General features: G+C 37.7%; 1 protein-coding gene across 3 annotated transcripts in view; it reads right to left on the minus strand.

Annotated features, from left to right (window-relative positions):
* LOC109229254 (bystin) overlaps positions 1–6412 on the minus strand; it is an 8008-nt gene extending 1596 nt beyond the window's left edge. For all 3 annotated transcript variants that reach the window (XM_019394634.1, XM_019394635.1, XM_019394633.1), the window contains exons 1-10: positions 6220–6412; positions 5901–6113; positions 5177–5303; positions 4963–5014; positions 4543–4870; positions 3438–3517; positions 2498–2545; positions 1008–1154; positions 335–407; positions 169–244 (exon numbers count right to left, since the gene is read on the minus strand). In XM_019394634.1, coding sequence (XP_019250179.1) covers positions 169–244; positions 335–407; positions 1008–1154; positions 2498–2545; positions 3438–3517; positions 4543–4870; positions 4963–5014; positions 5177–5303; positions 5901–6113; positions 6220–6342 — 1267 coding nt within the window. In that variant the 5' untranslated portion in view covers positions 6343–6412. The remainder of the gene's footprint in view (positions 1–168; positions 245–334; positions 408–1007; positions 1155–2497; positions 2546–3437; positions 3518–4542; positions 4871–4962; positions 5015–5176; positions 5304–5900; positions 6114–6219) is intronic.

Consider the following 22352-nt stretch of genomic DNA (forward strand, 5'->3'; position numbering starts at 1 on the left):
GGGGTGTTAATATCTGAGGGGAACCATTAGTGATTATCCCACCAATGCAGATACGCACACTCACAGATATCTCTATGATATGGAAATAGCAGGTTACAGCACAAATAAACCAAATTAAGCTCAAGCAGATATGTAACTGAAAGATTAAAACCATCAATGAGAGGATATCAATTGACATAGCATCATCCTCCTTTTCCCCCCGACTTCTGCTCTTATCGATTTCCCTCAATATGTCGGGTGTAATCTGCACCGAAGGCACAAACATAACTTGAATGTTGCTTGCATCAACAGAAAACAGAATAACAGCAACGAAAATAAAATCCAAAAAGCATACCAGTCTATGTCTTTGCCTTTCAACAAGTGCTCTTATGTTAGCTTTGTCCTCTTTCCTCAACTCAGTTTTGTACCTGTAACGATTTTTGCCCACATAGTATAAACAATATTCAGAAATTTCATCTCTTCAAAAGCTATCATGTTCTTGGACAAATTGACAAGAATGCAAAAAGGAAAGAACCTAATACTGAGGCAAGATCAACGTTACTAGTAAAGTGCTATTGATAGAAAAGGACATACATCACCAGAACAAGTGACAGCAAACTTGTCAACCTCAAATATACTTAAGTCATGCAGTATCAGCCATACGGCACAGGGAAGTATACATTAGAAATAAGCAAGATGTTAAATCTGTTCCTTAATATAAAAGATATTGCTGCTACTCGTCATTTTATAGCCCTTTTTTTGTTGATAAATTCGTTATAATATCTTCACATAGGAGTTTCAATCCTTGTGGACAATGGTAAAAAAATTCAAAGCATGTATGATTATCCTGGTACTTGAGAGAAAAGACAACAATTATTAGAAGGCGAGACGTGTAAATGAGTCTAACAGGTAGCTTATCAATGGGTTAAGTATGACATGTAACCTTAAAGCTTATTACCATTTTAATTTAATATATTGCCACCATGAAGAGGAAGAAATACCACAAGTAATGACAGGGTGAAACTAACCTCTGCACAAATACAAGAAGTGACAGGTGCCAGATCACAGGCATGACTCTTGTTTCATCAAAAAAGTTCATGAAGTGTGATACCATGGCATCAAGTACACGATAGGGCAAAGCGTATTTCTTCTCAATTAGTAACTTGATAAAATAACTGCAGCAAAAAGCAAGAAAAAAATTGATTAGACTAAATGACGCGGAAAAAAAACTCTTACGGGGAACATTGAAATGAGCCTACACAACTTGGACGATTGAAATTATCCTGATACTTAAAAATCCATCCATATAATTTAGCTCCCCTTGATCTCAATAAAAGCAACTATTTCCTGTAGGTCCATCCCTAAAAGCTTGACATCTTTGTTTAAATACAGAATTTTTCCCCAAGAATGCAGACTAATATAAACTAATGCTACTTTATAGTAACCAGTATAAATATGCTACGGGTTACTATTTCACAAAGAATATTGCTACTTTATATTACTACAAACTTAATGTTACAGAAACTATTCAACCTTTTTCACATTAACTATTATTATAAGCATTTATCTACCAAAATTGAACCTGATATTCTATTCAAACATACATTTTTATTTTTAGATCAAACTAGTCCAAATTTATTGAAAGAGGGAGTTAGCAACAGATATTGTTTCACTATTTAACCATATCAATTTGAAGAGATTATTTTTTTCCATAAGACTATTTCAAAAATTCCCCTGCGGTGTGGTTATCATCATGTTTTTTAAAATTATTTCCTTAATGAAGTGAATAAGATCAAACAATACACCAACAATTCACTGTCCTCACTACTTTAATACTATCATTCAGACAACCATAACATGTTATGCTTATCTCAATTAACTCAGTGTGTCTGTCATAAACAAACTAAACTGTCTTAGGCAACCCAAAAAAAAAGCCTTTTTTCCTATCTACAATAGTAGTATACAATTTTTTACTGCCTTGAATCGTGGGTAACCAAAAGGAAAAAGTTCACAACAATAAAAAGTTTCAAAAATAGAGATATAAAATTCACCAGATATTCCCATGTGAAGCATGTGCTAACGTCTAGTGCCAACCTTAACAACCCAATAACTAAGATTATTCCACCATTGCAAGATTGCAGACACATATAAGAAAGGAAGTCTTCAAATTTAACTGTGATAAGCAACTGTTTTATTTATGCATGCATAGAAACTTATCATGATTGAATATTCGGATGTCACAATGCAAGACATCTTGAGAAAAACAAGAATCTATTCCTAAAACCTCTTCTCTTTTTTCTCCCTTTTTTCTTTTGCATAGCCATGTGGTAGGAATCAACTGATCAAGTGATAATATACTGAGAAACAATTTTAGCTTCCATGTATAAGATCAGCAAAATGCTTTAGTAAATATGAATATTATGAGATCATAACAGTAGCTATTACTGAAAGGACCAAGAAGAAACACGTTGAAAACTGTAAGGCAACATGAGGTAAGGAAGTACAACACGTAGAATACCTTGTTGTGCCACAATACTCCATCTCTGCAAGCTTCAGCAGTGCCACACTGCATTCCAAAATGATATGAAGTTAAAGACTTTTCCAAGAATGAGGTATTACAGTGACAATAGCAATAGCTTGATAATAACTGTGCTCACTTGCAACGCATGAAAAGAACTTGCAACAAGAAAAAAAAAAGTTTTAGAAGTTAGGTACTCTTTCTGTCCATAATCTTGTCCTGAGCTGAATTTGGTTATTGAATTACTTAGTGTATCTAACATTTTGGAACTAAAACTTACCGATTCACCTACCCTTATTTTCTTCTTTTGACGAATTGAAGTAAAATTCCACTCCAAAAGCCAGTCAGATTGACCACCATCAAATTCAAATAATAGAACTAAAGTGGGATGGAGGCGATACACAACTTGCAATGATCTTATTTTTGTATTCATTCAAGGCTTGTTTTGTGCCGGAAAGACAGTTTTTAGCCATGATACAAGAAAGTACAAAATAGTTTACTAACCTAGCAGTTCCCATATTAACAAGCAATTTGTAGGTGTATGTACTACAACTATTAGGACGGAAGGACGACACTATCAGGGAAAGTGCAAAGACTTGTAGCAAATATTTGTTGCTTGACTTCTTTATTAGTACTTGATTGAATTTCAGTTTCTTGCACATTGAACCGAACACATTTCTTCCAGATTGCTTGTGACCCCAATCATCATAAAATAAACAGGTAAAAAAACAAACTGTTACTACATAACTATGCCAACCATATAAATGGTGAAGGGTGAGAACGATTAGCAAAATTCTCAATGGTTCTCACAAATGTATAGGCTGACCCCCAGCAGAACTATGAGAATCTCACTGTATAACAATGATGACAACATCTTCTTTTGAAGCCCTAAAAACGCACAGGCCACTGTTATCATTATAAACATTTCCAGCAGCCATACCTAGCATGAAGATGTGGAATAGAAACCTTCTCAATAACACTGCCGAAGATGACAGCCTCTCGCAAGGTGCATGTCCTTGACTGGATCAGAAAAGACACATTTCAGAAAGCACAGGATAAGCATCATATATATACAAAGAGATACTACAGAGGATAGAACCATATTAGATGCACTAGTGCTGACGATGTGAAAAGCACATCGGAGTATCTGAGAACACTGATCTTAAAATCAGACACTCAAGTCATGTCTTAATACAGGATGGCCATGAGACGAGACTACTATACATGCTATTACCAATCTGCTAGGTATACCAACAACATTTGTGATCAGAGCACGATGTTCAGTTGTTCACATAGGCAATGACATACTTGCAATGCGATTAAAAAATGTAATGGGAAAATATTACTGACTACCAATGTGGGGAATCAGAAGTATCAAGATAAAATGTTGGGGCTTAATGCTCGAATTCAAAAAAAAACACAGACAGGACTTCCAACATTCATGAAGAAGCATGTATGGACAAACTGCATAAGAAATACAGAAATTGTGAATACCAATTTAGCAAAGACTAAATTTATATAGTTTACAGAGAGGGAGAATGTTATTCAACTTATTATAGGACGTAGGTGTACAATTCACAATGCAACTGAACTCACAAGCCTAAGGCACGGAAGTGACAGATAAATAAATGTACACTACACAGAAAGCTGATACAAAATGCATAAATCTATCTACCCTCGAGTTTACAACTTCTGTTGATGGAAAAAAAAACTATATACGAAGAAGGATGTCAAATTCTCGAGTAACTCCCGGTAAACAACAAAACTCTCAGCACGCATGTATCGTCAGATATCACGAAGTTTCTCAGAGCAGTAATAAAGTATCAGTAAAGTAGAGAAGTAGATAAACGGAAAACCCACTACCCTCTTCAATATCCCTGTGTCACGACCTTTACTGTAAAGCACGTCACTTAAACAATCAACAGACAATCTTGAGAATATAGCTAATCAAAACAATGTCATTTTCTACAGAAGAAATTGAAAACTTAGGATATAGTTGCAATTCTCCAATCAGTTTAAAGAATTCTTTCACAATGGTTATATACCTCACATAAAGGAAACAAGATTCCCTTATTGAAGGCAGCAGGCTTATAAAGAGATTTCTTCAGAGACTGATACAGAGCAAAATGCAATCTCTTATTCTTGCGAATATCATCTCTAACTCGTGGTAGCAAGACAAACTTGTAAAAGCGCTCTGCCTTCTTGACACCCAAATTTGAAGCAAATATTCTTGTGGCTTGGTACATTGCATTTGGTGACCATTTCTCAGGTTCTGTTAAATATAGAACGTCTTCCCAATATTGTAACGAAGGAATGTGTTTGAACGCTTTAGGCATCTTTCCTGAAGTGTATTTGCTAAGATGTTTGCCAACACTGCATAACAAGCACCGCCAGACAGCCAAGGTTTTTAATGCTAAGTTTGCATATAAAGAACAGATAAATAACGACCATGAAATAAAACATACCCTTTGTACAACTCAATGATCGAGTCATCCAGTTTGGGCATTGGTTGCACTTCTGCAAACAAACTATATCAGTTATCATCATCAAGACGGCATCAAATTGCTTCTTTTTTTTTTAATAACGAATGCAATTAAAGCTTGGCTTGCTCGTGAACAATCAAAAGAAGTCAACTATGGCGATAGTTATTTTCCATTCTAAAGTGAATGAGAATAAAACCTGAAGAAACTTGAGCATCTTTTTCCTTGAGCTTTCCGATAATGATGTCGGCCAATGTGAGCTCGGGGCGATTATCTGCAGACAGAAAAGCCTCCACTAGCCTCACCTCCTCTTCATTAACCTGATCCTGTAACACAAAAAGGAAATAAAAACCATAAGGTCATTAATGATTGTACACTAATACCAAGAGAAGCTAAAAAAAAAAAAAAGAAGTGAGTTTACTATTACTTAAATTTGAAATTTTTCTTGGTAGATATCAGTTAAAATTCAGCTTACTGTATTAAACAGATAAAATGCTCCTGTTGTAGCTAGAAATGAGTTTGAAAACCCATGAGAATTCATCACAGGAGTAACTTGTAGCTATCTATTGCATTATCCTTAGAAGTAAAGCCGCCCAAAAAGCTGCTGCCAACCTACCCCAGAATCCCCAAACTATCCTAGTATAATCAATAATGTCACATAAGACTCCAAACAAGTTGGCTCTGCTGTATGAATGTTCTCTGACCACAAGTTAGGGTCGGCTATATGAATCCTCACTGACCATGTTACTCCATTAAACTTCATCTCATGCAAATATTATGTAAACAATCATTTGCAACCAGATATAGAAAAAACAATATTGAAGTTCATATAGGCATTGTAATAACAGGATACATAAATAATTACTACAACATTTATCAACCATGTTAGCAAGTATCAAGCTAAAAAATTTAAGAGGGGTTACCTCCAAATCACCAAATTGGCTTTGGGTCTCGTTGAACCCACCAAAATTATCAATGTCGTCGTCGTCTTCCTCCTCTACAGCTTTAGTTGCAACAACATCCTCATCGAAAACTAGAGCGTTAGGATTTCTCTCTCGAGTCTCCTCTTCATCTACCTCCTTCTGCTGAAGTAATGCCTCCTTCAATATTTTTGAGCTCATGCTAGACGATATAACCTGTCAACACAAAAATAATCAACAATTTTCCAATCAGCACGTGTCGTAATACCAGTTCACCAACTACTTCGTCTAAATTAACTTAATTCAAAAAAAAAGGTTTTACCTGTTGTTGCTGCTGGTGGGATTTAGGAGCTTTGGAGCGTTTTTTGGAGGAGGCTTTGGATTTGGAATCATCATCTTCAATAAAGGGTTCTGGATTTGTGAGTCGTTCTCTCTTCTTCCCCATTTTTGCTTTGTTGTGGTTAAACCTCTATTGCACAGTTTCGCTGTGTTTTTTAGGGCTACACTATGCGCCAACGTCAAATAATCTGTTATATAGGACACTATACGCCGTTTTTTCCTTTTTCTTCTTTTTTCTCTCAACATACAATTTTTAAGAATTATTTAAATACTAGCCAGTTTTAAGTCTCGTCCTAATGATTAGGCGTCAATGCTTCGATACGGTCGGTTATTTTATAAAATTTATACCATACTAAATTTTCGGTTACTTCGTTTTGTATAACTAAAATTAAACTTTTTAGAACCGCTCCAATCGTCTCGGTTTCAGTATGGTTCGATATTTTTTCTGAAAATAACATGCAAGAGTCGTTAGTCGAAGTTAGAGTGCAATAATGTTTACATGCATAGGACTTTGGCAAATATCTCTAGATATTTTTTGGTATTGTCAAATTGATTATCAAAGAAACATGAAAGATGTCCAAAATAAAGATTCATCTCACTATTCTATGGTAGCGACAAATTAATCAAAGACAAGAGAAATATAAATCAGACGAGTGGAAAGATACTAATCAAGTTGGGACTTAAAAATATAGCTTATTAATAGATTAATCCAACAAGAGAAATCTATCATACCGGAGAAAATATATCCAATATCTTGTGGCTTGCTACTCAAGATATTAAAACTAATTTAATTTCGATATAATAGGTTTTGAAGTTGAGACTTTGGATATTACTAATTATTTGATCATGACTTGTAGCCATTTCCATAATCCCAAGACCCCAAGAAAAAAAAAACTTAATGTTTTGTTAGTTTTAAACTTAGTACATAAAATATATTTTTCATATATAAATTTATTCGGTATTTTTTCGGTTTATTTTTATAAAATTAGAAACCTACCCTATTATTCGGTACGACTATAAGTTTATATAAAAACCTACGGTTCTTTTATAAAATAAATCTAATAATCGGTTTGGTATGATTCGGTTCGGTCGGTTTAGTCGGTTTTAAAGATCTGTTGACACCACTACTAATGATGTTGCTGCCGCTGCTACTTCTACTTTTTTTTTTTTTGTTTAAAAGCAGAATCTATTGCATTAAGTAGGAAGCATACAGGGGGTGGGAGGCACAGTGGGCTCCCCCGTAATACTGCCATTACAAGTAGCAAGAGACATAGAACTAGTTTCTACTCCCCTAGTGGGGAGGTTGTGAGCAAAAGTAGAAGTTAAGCTATAGGGTGATAGTACCGCTTGTGGTGGATTTACAAAGGGGGATTCAAAAATACAGGCGTTTACAGATCTTATAGTGGTAGTTCCTATGCAGTCAGCTCGGTAGTGGTGGATGACAAAAGGTGGTGGGTTTGCAAAAATCTCCAAGCTGCTTCCATGTTGTTGCCGTGCCGCATATTTTGCTAGACTATCTGCTACAAAGTTTTGTTCCATGTTTGCATGTTGGATGACTGGATCATCCAGATGTAAATCATTGACCTGCAATCATCAATTGTATTAGCATAACTGGGGTGATTATTTGTAAGGATACTAATTACCTCTGACGCGTCCACCTCGATGTATAGAGGTAGCAATTTGTGTTGTTGTGCTAACTGTAGGCCTATCAATAAGGCATGCAATTCAATGGCAATTGATGAAGTGGCCTGTATATTTTTGGAAAATCCCAATTGCCAATGCCCCGATTGATTTCTAAAGACTCTCCTATTCCAGATTGACCACTATCGTAAGAGCCATCCACATTGAGTTTGTAGAATCCTAGGGGTGGAGGGTGCTATTTTACAGATAACGGGATTTTTGAAGGCTTTTGCTGGGACGCATTTGTAAGTAAATAGTATTTCGATGCCTTATCTATTATTATAGGCAAACTAATGGAATTATTGATAAGTTGGAAGATGGTCTGGTTGCAATGGAGCCAGATATTCCAGAGAGTAAAGGAGGCAACGATTGGAGGAGGTATGTTATTAGGGCATGTACCAATGGGGAGCCGTAAAAGTGGCAGGCCCAATGAGAGTGGTCATGATACTGGTTGTTGACAGTAGAGATTATTGTGAACAGGCGTAATTATTTCCAAAGTGGCTGGGTCTTTGGGTATTGAAAGAAGATATGTTGTGCTGTTTCCGGGGCTAGGTGGCAGATTTGGCAGATGGGGAGCTGGTGATAGAAAGGGAGGCAAGATAATTATTCGTGGGTAGTCGGTCATGGTAGCAAAGCCAGAGGAAATGTAGTAATTTTGTTGGCAAATGCATTCGCCACAGCCATTTGAAGGTAGGTATAGGTGCAGATGGAAGGAGCGAGTGATAGCTTGATCTAACCGAAAATCTACCATTGCTTGTGAGGGTTCAATGTATTTGGTCAAAATGCTGGGTCGTTTGGGGTAAGTAGATGTGGTTGATCTGTTGTATAATGTGGTCAGGGAAATAGAATGAGACGTTATTGAGATGCCATGATGCATTAGAGGTATAGCCGGATACAGAGGAGGAATCTTCGTGAGGCAGTAATAGCCCAAAGATTAGAGATCGAAGAGTGGTATTTGCTTTGATCCAAGGATCTTGCCAGAATTTTATGTGGCTCCCCGTGGCGATTCTCCATTGGTAGCCCAGTTGACAGACGGACCATCCTTTTTGAATGTTCTTCCAGATAAAAGAACTTTGGGCCGTGGGTGCAGATTTATATTTTGAGAAAAGGATATGTGCCCATAATTGGGTAGGATTGTGAAAAAGTCTCCATGCAAGACTTGCATGGAGGGACTTGTTTTTAGTATCTAATCGTTGAATGCCAAGACCTCCATTTGACTTAGGAAGTGTGATTTTGGCCCATTTGATTAAATGAAGTTTCCTTTTTTGTTGAGTGGTACCCCATAAAAAATTACGTTGGGAACAGTTTAACTTGGAGCAGATATGTTTAGGGATGGAGATGTATTGCATAATGTGATTGGGTAGTGTGTTGAGTGTGGAGCGAATGAGGGTCGTTCGTCCAGCCATAGTAAGGTGGCTAGATTTTCATCCTGCTATACGTGCAATTGTCAAGGAGGAATTGGAAGTCATTTTTAGTGGGGCGGTGTTGAAAAATGGGGAAGCCAAATATCTCCCAAAGTGGCGACCTTCAGTCATGGCGAAACTATGAAGTATAAACTGCTTATCTGGAGTTGTACAATTTCTAGAGAAGAAATTTTTTGACTTAGTGAAATTAATGGATTGTCCTGAGAGGGCATTAAAATTGTTTAAGGTATCTATTATAGCATGACAACTTTTGGTCGTGATTTTGGAGGTGAGGATGATAGCATCTGCAAAGAAGAGGTGGGAAATATGCAGTCCTCCTCTAGACAGTTGTATAGGGGACCAGAGTTGATAGTCACAGCGGAGTTGATGCTGTGGGATAGTACTTCCATGGATAGTATAAAGAGCTAAGGTGACAAGGGGTCACCTTGTCTGATACCTCTTGTAGGTTGGAAAAATTCTGTAGGGCTTCCATTGTGGAGGACAGATATGGAAGATGTGGAGACGCAAGACATGATTAATTGAACAAAGGGAGCTGGAAAGTGTAGTTGAAGAAGGGCATGGCATAAAAAGGACCATTCAAGCTTGTCAAAAGCCTTTTCAATATCTAATTGTAGAAGCATGTGCGGAACTCGGCCTTTCATACGTTGAAATTTAAGGAGAATTTCCTGAACAATAATAGCATTATCTGATGCTCTTCTATTTTTTTAGAAACTGGTTTGAGTACGGTGGATTAGGTTGTGTAAAAGTGGCTTCATACGGTTAACGATAATTTTGGTAATAATTTTTAAATAGTATTACATAAACTAATAGGACGATATTGGGTGATGGAGGCTGCATTCTTGTTCTTAGGAATGAAGCAAAGATACGAAGTATTGATTTCTGTGGGGATAGCATGATCTTTAAAAAAAATTGGCAAAAGAAGATGACTGAATGCTTGATATCTGCCCAATAATGCTGATAAAAATAAGGATGGAGCCCATCAGGGCCAGAGGCCTTTAATGGTTGAAAGGAGTTTAGAGCTTCAAGGATTTCAATGTCTTTAACGGGTAGTAAGAGAAGATTTTGAGCCTCTTAGGAGAGGGTGTTGTGTGGGGCTAGGGAGTAGGAGTTACTGGAGCAAGTTAAGTTTGTAGTGAAAAGTTGTTGGAAATCATCCATTATATAAATGGGCTAACAAATCCAATTCCCTCCATTGTCTTGGACGGTAGTTATTTTATTTCGTCGACGTCGTTGGATAGTGGAGAGGTGAAAGAACTTTGTATTAGCATCTCCTTGGTTAAGCTAGGTGATGCGTGATTTTACTTCCAGAAGTCTTCCTCCTACTGGAGTATGACGTTGTAATCAGAAATTAGATCTTGTTCGAGGTTTTATAGGAAAGAACTAGTAGGGTATTTAACGAACGCTTGAATGCCTGCTAGTCTACTTAAAATATGTTTTTTCTTTTTAAAAATATTGCCAAAGTGAGTTCTGTTCCAAACTTGAACGGTGTCAGTGAAATTTTGTAGGTAGGAAGTAGATGAGGGTGGGCATTCCAAACAGATTGGATAAGGGAGCGAAATTCGGGGTGAGAAGCCCAGATGGTTTCAAACCAGAGGGCTTTCTTTTGTGAATAAGTACAACAATTGAGTTGGAGTAATAAAGGACAATGATCGGAGTGAGTGCGTGGGAGGTGTGTGACTAAAGAGTTTGGAAATAAATTAACCCATTCATAATTAGCCATCAATATGTCTAATCATTCCATAATATGATTACCTAGTCTACGATTATTAGTCCACGTATACCGGCTCCCTTTGTATCCTAAATCAGCAAATTGACAGTAATTTATACAATCCAGAAAATGTTGGGACCTATTTAAATTAATGGGTCTCCCACCAAATTTATCACCCGCAGAGATAATTTCATTAAAATCCCCACCCAAAATCCAAGGGCCAGTAAAATTATCATTTATGCATCTAATATTTTGCCATAAAATATTTCGATCATAATAATTGGTGCTAGCATATATTGCGGAAAATAACCATTGTTGAGTATACGACAGTACCTTGATCATGCAATGGATTTCTTGTTGGGTTGTGGCAATAACATCCACAGTGAGGGCTTCACAATGCCAGAGAAGGACAATACCTCCATATTGTCCTTCTGCGGGTACCTGTGCCATGTTAGAGAATAGAAAATCTTCCTTGAGGGCATGATGATCCTAGAGATGGGTTTCTAGCAGTGCAACTAGTGATGGCCTGTGGTAGTCTAGCATGGATCGAAAATTCATACGAAATTCTTGGGATTGGGCATCCCGACAATTCCAAACAATAAAGTTCATTTGACTATTATTAGTTTCTGTCATGGGTGTTCCTTGTAGTGCTTGGGTTAGACTTGTGGTGGCCTCACTCTGAGAATGGAGTGAGGGAATCACAACTACTGCATATTTGCCCACCGCCCGATTTGTGGTTGGCCGTATTCGTTGGGAGCATGTGTGAATATTTGGGGGATAATTTAGATGAAACTTTTTTGCGTATTCCTCCTGGACCACAAATACCTTGATTCCTGCAAGCCAGAGAGGTTCTGGACGTGTGTTCCTGAAGTGCTCCATCGCCCTTGCTATTTCCTGTTGAAATTCTACGTTTGGTTCTACTGGATCAGGAGGGGGTGATTATTATGGTGAGGATGGAGGTGGAGTGATTAATGGTGGAAGAGTGTATGGTTGGATCCATGGGGTTATTGGAAGAGGCGACAATGGTAGATAGAAGGGGAGTTGTAGACGGTGAGGATAGAGATGGGTGGGATCCCAGTATGGGGCTCTATTTGTAGTGGTTGATATGGTGCTAGGAATGGGGCTTGCATCATGGACCAATGGTACCGACCATAAATGTTCGTCGCTAGACGGATCCCCTCCGTCACAATTTGTGCTAAGTCCATTGGATTTGTGAGAAGGATCGTAACTTCCTGGTTGTTCACTACCATGGTATTTGGGGGATGATCGATCTGCATGGTGGTGGTATTTGGGGATTCGATGATTGGGGGAATGGTAGCTGGAGTATCAGGATCCATGGTGCTTTGGTTGAGTGGGTGGAGAAACAGTCAGTAATGGCGCAATTGAGGAGAACTGTTAGTCGGAGTGGGAGTGAAAGTAGAGAGCATTCTGAAAGCTACAACGAAGACCCTTATCACCTTACCTCTTTATACTATCCATGGAAGTACTATCCCGCAGCATCAACTCCGCTGTCGACTATCAAAAGTAAATGAATGGAAAATGGTTCATTTTCCCAGAAAATCAGCCGCAAAAAATAGGGGTCCCCAGCCAACATTCTCTGAAGATAGCAAAGAATTTCCTCACGCGCCTCGAGCAGGTACGTCCTCTAATCTCCCATCCCCAGTTAATACACCCCTTAATAATTCTGGTAATCAAGCTATTAATTCTAATGTTGATAAAGAAGAAATACAACTTTACATTCATTCTACTTTTACTTTTTAGACCTTCGAGTCTAAAGTTTTAAACTATCATACCCTACCTGAAGATCTGAATTTAAACTACAAAACCAAAATTTCAATCTTTCAAGTCTAAGTTAGGCTTCGGTTTAAATTTCGCTTCAATTTGAGTTGAATTTGAACTGCATTCAACTTCACACTCTAACTTCAAACCCAATGTTTGAAGTTTGGAAATTCAAATTCGATGATCGGAAGTTTGATTATGAAGTGGCTATATTTTGTAAACTTTGACTATTATTTTAATAGTGATCCTAAAAGCAGCTACTTGTGCACTTCGCCCAAAGTATTTCAAAAGTAAATCATGAAAAAAAAGAAACAAGTCGCATATTAAAGAAGCGGCTTGCGGATAATTGCATTTCCAGTTTTCTTATGCATAAATACGTGTTATTTGTACATCATGCCCTTTTACAATTTTGAATTTAAGAAAATGATCTTCTTAGTTCTCTTATGCGTATAAGACAGATCTCTTACGTGTAAAATTAAATCTCCCATGTCTAAAAAAAGAGATAAAACTAAAAATAAAGTTGTAAAGAGCCAAAAAATCAATTGACCCGCATAATACCCACAACTTCTATATATGATGTTTTCAGCGGACTATCAACTTGTGCATTTTGAAGTTTGTATAGTACAACTGTATAAGTACAAGTGTAGCCTATTTGGCCAAGCTTTTTTTGGGGCCAAAAGTACTTTTTTTGGCCAAAAGCACTTTTGGCCAAAAATTGAGGTGTTTGGCCAAGCTTTTGGAAGGAAAAAAAGTGCTTTTGAGGAGAAGCAGAAACAGTTTTGGAGAAGCAGAAAAAAGTAGCTTCTCTCCAAAAGCACTTTTCTGATAAGCATTTTTGAGAAAAATACACTTAGAAGCAGTTTTCAAAAGATTGGTCAAACATTAATATCTGCTCAAAGTGCTTTTCTAATTAATCAGCCAAACACAAACTACTTCTCACCAAAAGCACTTTTTAAAAAAGTACTTTGAGAAAAACACTTCTCAAAATAAGTTGATTTTAGAAGCTTGGCCAAACGACCTGACTTCTATAGTATCAGTCAAAACGCTGGTGTATTGTTGGCGCCGACATATCATTCAATAAACTACTAACTCCAAATCAGAGGCGGAGTCAGAATTTTAAGTTTATGGGTTTGAAAATTTAAGATTTTTAATAACTGGATTTTGAACCAATAACAAAAGTGATTGGATTCAACCGAACTCGTACTCTACCCCTGTTCCAAACTAGTTATCATTTTCTATATGAGTTCTATGAGGCATTCTAATTTGATTATATGCTAAACATTGATTTAGTATAATCCTGCTCCTTTATCCAAATTTAGTATGAAGTTTATTCGCGCAATGACACCTTGAAAAAATTTGTACTTATGATGTGTCTTCTTTCTCCGTATTTTTTTGTGCCTCTCAATTCCAAAATTTATTTTCTCTACCAAATTTTGTCCAAGCATCTACATCACACATCACAATATCAAGTAGCTCGGATAAATCTGGAAGGCAACAAATATATAAAATCTGGGTTAATTTTAGTGGTGGTCACTCAAGTAAATATTTATTTCACAAAAGTTACTATACTATTTTTTATAACTTAAAAGTCACTCAACTTCTTCTTTTTTTCTTTTGGTAGCGAAGATATTTATTCAAGAAAACTTAAGAGTCATTACAAGCTGGGACTATTTTAGGACACGAGGTTCTTAGCTTGTCCTTTTTAAAAATAGAAACAACAAAAGGTGGCGGAACAAAATACATCATAGGATTTCCAAAAATAGTTGAGCTTCTTCCATTCTTGGCCATAAGATCGGCGACTCCATTTGCTTCCCTGAACACATGTGTGTGGGCTCCCCCGCTCTAGTTAGCATCCATCTTAACCATTGCTTGAATTTCCTGTTCAATAGTTGCTACTTGGTCCACCGTCACCTCTACTTCATTCCACATCATGACCATGCCGCCAGAGTTGCCTTGTGCCGCGACTTGAGTCATTTAGTGAAGCCAAAATCATCGACGATTGCTTGGTGGTCTGCAAGCTTTGTTTCTAGTAGGGCTACCAGAAAATGTTTGTTGTAGTCTAGCATCGACCTAAAGATTCTTCTAAACTCATCATTCCCCGCACCTCTACAGTTCCATATAATGACTGTCATTGATCTATTTAGGGTTTGGGGTATCTCCATTTGCGCCTGCCTTGGGCTGGTCAGAGATGATGGCCCCTCCCAGAACCTGCTGCCTTGGTTCGTCCAGTGGTTGGCATATAGTGTTGGGATCATCACTATCCCGTACTTGTAGATTGCTGGAGGACTTAGTAGTTCTCGTATATTGATCGAGAATTTCCTCAAGTCTTGTGGGCATCGTAAGATGTACCTTTTTTCGTTTCTTTCCTTGAACACCAGCATCTTTGGGTCCCTTATCACGCCATATCCCATTTGTCTTGTTGTCAATGATCCTCCCTCTTCGTCCTTCTCTTCCATCTATGTGATGTATAGTGTCCGCTACTGCAGGTGCTGCAGCTGCTGTTGTTGTGGTCATGCTGGCATTCAGATAGGTCGGAGTTTGGTCTTGTCACTTAGCTTTGTGGCTGTTGGTTGGTTGGTTCAGCTTGGGCTTGATGGTGTGTTGGTGGTTGATAGTATGGGTTGGTGACTTGGTTCTGTTGCATGGTGTTGTGGAATAGAGACAGGTTCATGCTGAGGCTTACTGGGGCAAAAGAAGTGGTTCTTGGTTGGTGGCTCCATGGTGTAGGATAGGTTCCCATGACTGGGTGGTTGATTTGCGTGTAGTTTTGATTGTTTATCATTGTAAACCATGGGTGAGTTGCTATGTTGTCCAACCCTATTCTTAGACCCTCTGTCACATTCTGAGCTAGGAAGCTCGGATCCTCCAGTTGGATGATGATATCTTGCACGTTTAGTTGAAGGTTCATGTTCAAAGAGTACCCCGTTAGGCTATGTTCTAGCCATGACTCTGGGGCATGGTTATGTGGTAGCGGCGGAGTGGTGTAGATGATTGGCTGGGCTGGATTCATGGGAGGGTATGGTGCATGGTGGTTTGGCCTTTGGTGTTCGCGGGTCCATACATTTCTCCTGTTCCTTTGGTGACACATGTAGTAGCTACCCGACTTCTTCTATCTCACTTAAAAGTCATTCTAACTCAAATCCTATAAAATATCCTACAAATATCTAACTTACCATTAAATTTGTTTAAAAAATCTAATAATAATAATTGCACATCTACTTAAATAATCATACCCAGTTTGGCTCATTTCCCTTCAATCCAATTTGACCCATACCCAAATGAATTATTAATATAATACCATCAAAAGGAAAAGACAAGAACAATCGTCTTATGCTAAAAAAATCTTTCTTTATTTGTTACAAAGTAACTTTAATGCCACCAATGCCCCAAAATTCCATAAAAATATGAATAGAACTAGTCTTTGCATCCTTCAGACATTTTATAGTTTTCGATAAAGTTAAAGTACTACCATAATGTCAAATTGTTGTTTCAATAAACAAAAATATTATTCAGTAAGTGAAAGATTAATAATCGCGGGACGAGAACAACATTAGTGTACCTGTCAACGCAACAGAAGAATTGTTGAACTCACCACCAAAAGAATTGCCCTAAATCGTATTCTGAATCTCCAGGAAACAGCTTTTGTTCACAAACTAGATGCCTAAAGTTTACTGTGTTCTTACTTTTTCTTGCCTTGGGAGAATCTTTGTATTGAAGAGAAATATATAGAGAAGAGGAGATGGGGAGAACTACCGATACCTTCTGTTTCCACGTTGCCACTTCTTTTTAACGTGTGATACTTCTCTTATTCTTATGGGAGTTAATTAGCCCCCCTGATAATATTAACTTCCATCAGACTTATCTCTTATAAGCGGGCGGGTCAGTCCACATGGGTGACCCGTAACTTAAACCCAATATCCTACATCTCCCACTTCGCACATGGTGGACTATATCCAAGCTAGTACCATGGCAATAACACACGTAATTCATACTAGCAAATAGTTCGTGCGACCTGCGAGCATTAAGAGCTATAATATTCTTAAACCCTTTACGGTATCTTAACAGCTCCATGTAGAAATCCAATCACCAATCACATGCAGAAAGGATTCACTACTAACATGAGGATCTTATTACTCGCTATACCCCAGACATTACCCGCTACTCCAGTAGCTAGTTATCCGATCCCTCATCCTCGAAAGAGGTGAACTCGAGTTCATATTTAACTTTGTATTCATAATTAAATTTGATACCCTCATGGTAAGTGTAATGGTCGACCTATGAATACAAGTTAAATTACTAAAATTTTAGTTGTCTTCCCTTTCTACTCGAATCTTTCCATTCCAAGTCAACTGCTTTCCTAGACATGCACTGCATTGCCGAATTACTCATGGCTATTAGTGGCATGCTAAAGTAGCAACACTGATTGGCACTTCAAGAGACAGTAAAAGGTCAAAGGGTATTTCATTAAAAGTTACTCTAACTTCTTTGGGATCTCATACAATGAAGAAGCAGGGATTCATTCTTCCATTATCCCATTGGTCGATAGCACACGTGGTATGAAACACATGTTACGGTGTTCTCACCTTATATTGGCGCGTGTGCCTTATTTTTTTAATCATTCAACACCGTATAGATCTTGGTCTAGACACCTCCAAATGTCTAACCCTAGTTTCTCACTTCAATAATCCTCAAACCATCTTCTTAGAGAAACTTACATCTGGCTTACAAAACAAGTCATAATCGAATAGTGAAATTCATAAGCTGATTAGTTGTCAAGCTCGACCTTTACAAGTAAATATAACATCGCATTATCCAAGGTTCTATAAGGTCTCATCTCTTCACGATTCTTAACGTAAGAGGCGATTGCGCGTGTGAAAGAGCCAATCTCGTGACTTGTTCGACACACTTTATCAACAAAATATTCATCACATACATACGAGATATAAGCATAATTCAAGAGTCAAATATTGATGAGCATATTATAATACTAAAGTCATTTTACAATAAATAAATATGTTCATATCCTTCGCAAACCTAGAGCCATAACATGTTTCTCAAACAGGTCTCTAGATGTCGCCTTTGTAAAAGGATCAGCTATCATGCTTCGCGTAGGAATGTACTGTAAATTTATCTCTCCACTTGCTACCATGTCTCTTACAAAGTTATACTTGATGTCAATGTGTTTGGTCTTGCTGTGATATTTAGGATCTTTTGTATATGCAATAGCCGCTTGACTATCACAATATAGAGTCATGGGACCCTGAGAGTTCTTTGTAATATCCAAATGCTCAAAGAATCTCTTCAACCAAACAGCTTGTTGTACTGCAGACGCCCAAGCCACGAACTCAGCTTCCATTATTGAAAGGGCTATACAGGTTTGTTTCTTACTTTTCCATGATATAGCACCACCATTAAGTAAGAAGGCATAATCGGATGTTGATTTTCTATCATTCCGATCACCAGCCCAATTAGCATCTGTATATCGTCTCAAGTATAAATCATTTCCACTATAACATAGTGAATAATCTGCAGTTCCCTTCAGGTATCTGAAAATTATCTTCACAGCTTTCCAATGATCTCTTCCAGGATTGGATTGATACCTGCTAACCAGACCTACGGCATAACAAATGTCTGGGCGAGTACACAACATAGCGTACATCAAGCTCCCGTTAGCACTTGAATATGGAACTTGGCACATGTCTTCCCTTTCATTTTCAGTCTTGGGACACATTTCAAGGCTTAAAATTTCACCTCTCGCTATAGGAGTATCCATGGATTTGCAACTGTTCATGCGAAAACGCTCAAAAATTTTCTTTATATAAGTTTCTTGAGATAGACTCAATAACTTTTTGGAACGGTCTCTTTGGATCTAAACTCCAAGGATATAATCTGCCTCACCCATATCTTTCATGTCAAATGACCTCGAAAGCCATGACTTGATAGTTTTCAAATACTCCAAATTATTTCGGCCAATAAAATATCATCCACGTAAAGAGAAAGAATTACAAACATCTCATTGGACTTCTTCACATAAATGCAATGGTCTTCATTGATCATGGTGAAATCATATGAGATCACCTCCTTGTGAAATATTAAATAACGTTGCCTTGAAGATTGCTTCAAGCCATAAATAGATTTTTCAATTTACAGACCTTCTTTTCTTGGCCTTTAACGATGAAGCCTACAGGTTGTTCCATGTAGATCTCTTCGTTTAGTTCTCCATTGAGAAAAGTTGTCTTCACGTCTATTTGATATAATTCCAAATCCAAACGTGCAACAATAGCCAAAAGTAAGCGAATTGAGGTAAACTTCACAACTGGTGAAAATGTTTCCTCATAATCTATTCCAGCTTCTTGAGTAAAGCCTTTTGCCACCAATTGTGCCTTGTATCTTTCCATTGACCCATCCGCTTTGCGTTTAACTTTGAGAACCCATTTGTTCCCAATGGCTCTATGCCCAGGCGGAAGGTCAACTAGATCCCAGACTTTGTTGGTTTTCATGGACTCTAATCCTTCTTTCATTGCTTTCATCCACTCATCTTTTCCAGGGCTCGATAAAGCCTCAGTCACAGACTTTGGCTCATCCATTTCTGTGGGAGATACCAAGAAAATATAATCTTCAATTTCATAAGTACGTTTGGGTATATTTTTCCTGGCACTCTTTCGTAGTTGAAATTCAGTTTCGTCAGAAGGATTTTGGGATTGAGTTCCCACTCCCACTCGGATCAAGAATAAGATCTTGATCAATTTGATTATCAACTGTGTCAGAAGACACTTGCTGACTATCTGAGTTCAACATTTCATAAAGAGGCTCTCCATTCTTTACCTCGCCCTTCTTTGGAAAATCATTTTCCAGAAATGTGACATCTCGTGATTCAATCTCAGTAACACTTCCATCATATAATTCACCAATGAACACATACCCTTTGGAGTGTTCTGAATATATTATAAAGACACATTTTTTCCCTTTTGGACCTAATTTGCCAAACTTGCTAAAGGAATCTTTTCCATATGCAGCACAACCCCAAGGTCATAAATCCTTTAAGTTTGGTTTATGACTAGTCCATAGCTCATAAGGAGCGGAAGAAACTGATTTAGAAGGCACTTTGTTCAATATGTAAGTTGCAGTCAATAACGCATCTCCCCAAAAGGAGATAGGTAAATTTGCTTGCGCCATCATGGACCTTATCATGTCCAATAGTGTTCTATTCCTCCTTTCTGCTACACCATTTTGTTGAGGTGTGTACAGAATAGTTAACTGTCTGGTGATTCCCTTTTCATTCCACAATTCTTCAAATTCTTTTGAAAGATATTCATGCACTCTATCGGTTCTTAAGGTCTTAATCCTTTTGTCTAATTGATTCTCAACTTCATTCAAATATTTCTTAAAGCATTCAAGTGTTTCAGATTTATGAGAAATCAAATAGACATAACCAAAGCGTGTGAAATCATCAATGAACGTAATAAAATATAAAGCACCGGACCTAGCCCTCACATTCATTGGACCACAAATATCAGAATGGATTAATTGCAATGGAAAATCAGCTCTCTTAGTCTTTCCAAATGGTTTACGTGTAATCTTCCGGCAAGACAATTTTCACAAGTTGGCATTTCAATTTTAGAGAAAGAACCTAGATGCCCTTCCTTAGCCAATCTATTCATTCGATCCTTCCCTATGTGACCTAATCTTGCATGCCATGTAGTAACATCAACATCATTGTTACTAGAATAACATGCCATAATACAACGGTCAACATAATAGTTATATGTAGAAGGATTACAATCTAACACGATAAAACCATCATAACGATGTCCAAAACCATAAAAAATATTGTCTTGAGTAATTATAAGACCATTGCGACTAAAGTTCAAATTGAAATCTAAATCTAGAAGAACAGACACAAAGACTAAGTTTCGTCGAATCTCTGGAACATACAGGACGTCATGCAACATCAAAGATTGGCCACCACGCATGTCCATTCTACAAGTGCCTATCCCTTTGACTTCAAGCTTTGTATTATTTCCCACATATACATGCTTTGATCTGGGTGGAACTCGATGAAACTCTATAAACGCTTCTCTATCGCGGCTCACATGGTCGGTGGCCCCTGAGTCTACAATCCATATAGGATAAGATTCAGTTAGTAAAACAGTGCTAGAAACATATATAACACTAAGAGATGCATTTTGAAATGCTACCTTTTTCGGCTCATTGCACTCACGAGCAAAATGCCCTGGGACTTGGCGATTGTAGCACTTCATCTTGCTCTTGTCTTTCTTCTTATAGAACCGTTTTCCTTTCTTGAAATTTGGCTTGTTTCTTTTCTTGGAGGGTCCTTCTCCGGTCTCCTTACCCTTTCCGTCACTTTTCCAGTTTCTCTTGCGCTTGAAGCTTGATCTCTTTGTACCACTTGATTCTGTCACAAAGGCATTAGGTACAACTATAGCAGCACCAAGCCGCTCGTCTTCAAGCTCCACATGACGGTCAACATCAGCAAAAGTTTTGATGCTATCATTGTGGGTCAAGTTAACCTTCAGATGTTCCCAATTATTGGGAAGTAGACCCGAAAATCACTGCCCTGAAACCGGGTCGCTCATACAGAGAGGACAGTCGGCCAGCACTTTTGAGTTGAGCAATCATAGTTGATATCACCCTGAGATGTTGCTTGACACCGTGATCATGACGCTTTTTGTACGTGTCAAACTTGATTGTCAGCTGTCGAAGGCGAGTCACACTCGTACCCCCATATGCCTCTCTTAAATGTGCCCACATGGCTTGAGCAGTAGGATAATCCTCACATTCGTGGATGAGATCATCAGCAACTGAACTTACAATAATTCCACGTGCAGTGGAATCTTTCTTTTTCCAAACATTGTAAGTTTCCAGATCCCTCCTGTGTTGGGCAGTGTTACCTTCCTCTAGGTGACTCATAACATGGCTAATACTTTCAAGAGCATCTTGCTCTTTGAGTACATACCACATCTTACGACTCCAGATGTCGTAATTTCACCATTCAGTTTGTCACCCTTGTTCAAGTCAGCAATGATACTTTTCGATGACATGTCTGTTATTAGAGACAATATTACAAGTTTAACTCATCAATATATACTTCAGTCAATTTATGCATGTGATTACACACTTAAGTAAATTAATTATAATATTAATTCTACATCTAGTATAGAATCGAACGGTCACTACGTTTCCATTCATCATCTATATCTAAATATTTTAATTAATATTAAAATCACTTCTCAGTGTGTACTTTATTTCAAGTCTCAATCCATTACAAAAAAAAATTATAAACAATGTATGTAACTGGTGAGACAAGTAACATAATTTAAATTTCATTAAGATAGAACACATAATAATAATTTACATGTCTGCTAGGACATACATGTACCAATTGAACACTAACTCTTGCAGGTATACGCTAAAAGGTGCACTAGGCCAAATATCATGATAAATCTCAGTTAAAATTTCACCCCAAGGCTCTCGAAAAGAGTCTGCTAAAATAGCTAATGCTTC

Source organism: Nicotiana attenuata, chromosome 7 (genome assembly GCF_001879085.1).
Source record: "Nicotiana attenuata strain UT chromosome 7, NIATTr2, whole genome shotgun sequence".
Classification (NCBI taxonomy): Eukaryota; Viridiplantae; Streptophyta; class Magnoliopsida; order Solanales; family Solanaceae; genus Nicotiana; species Nicotiana attenuata.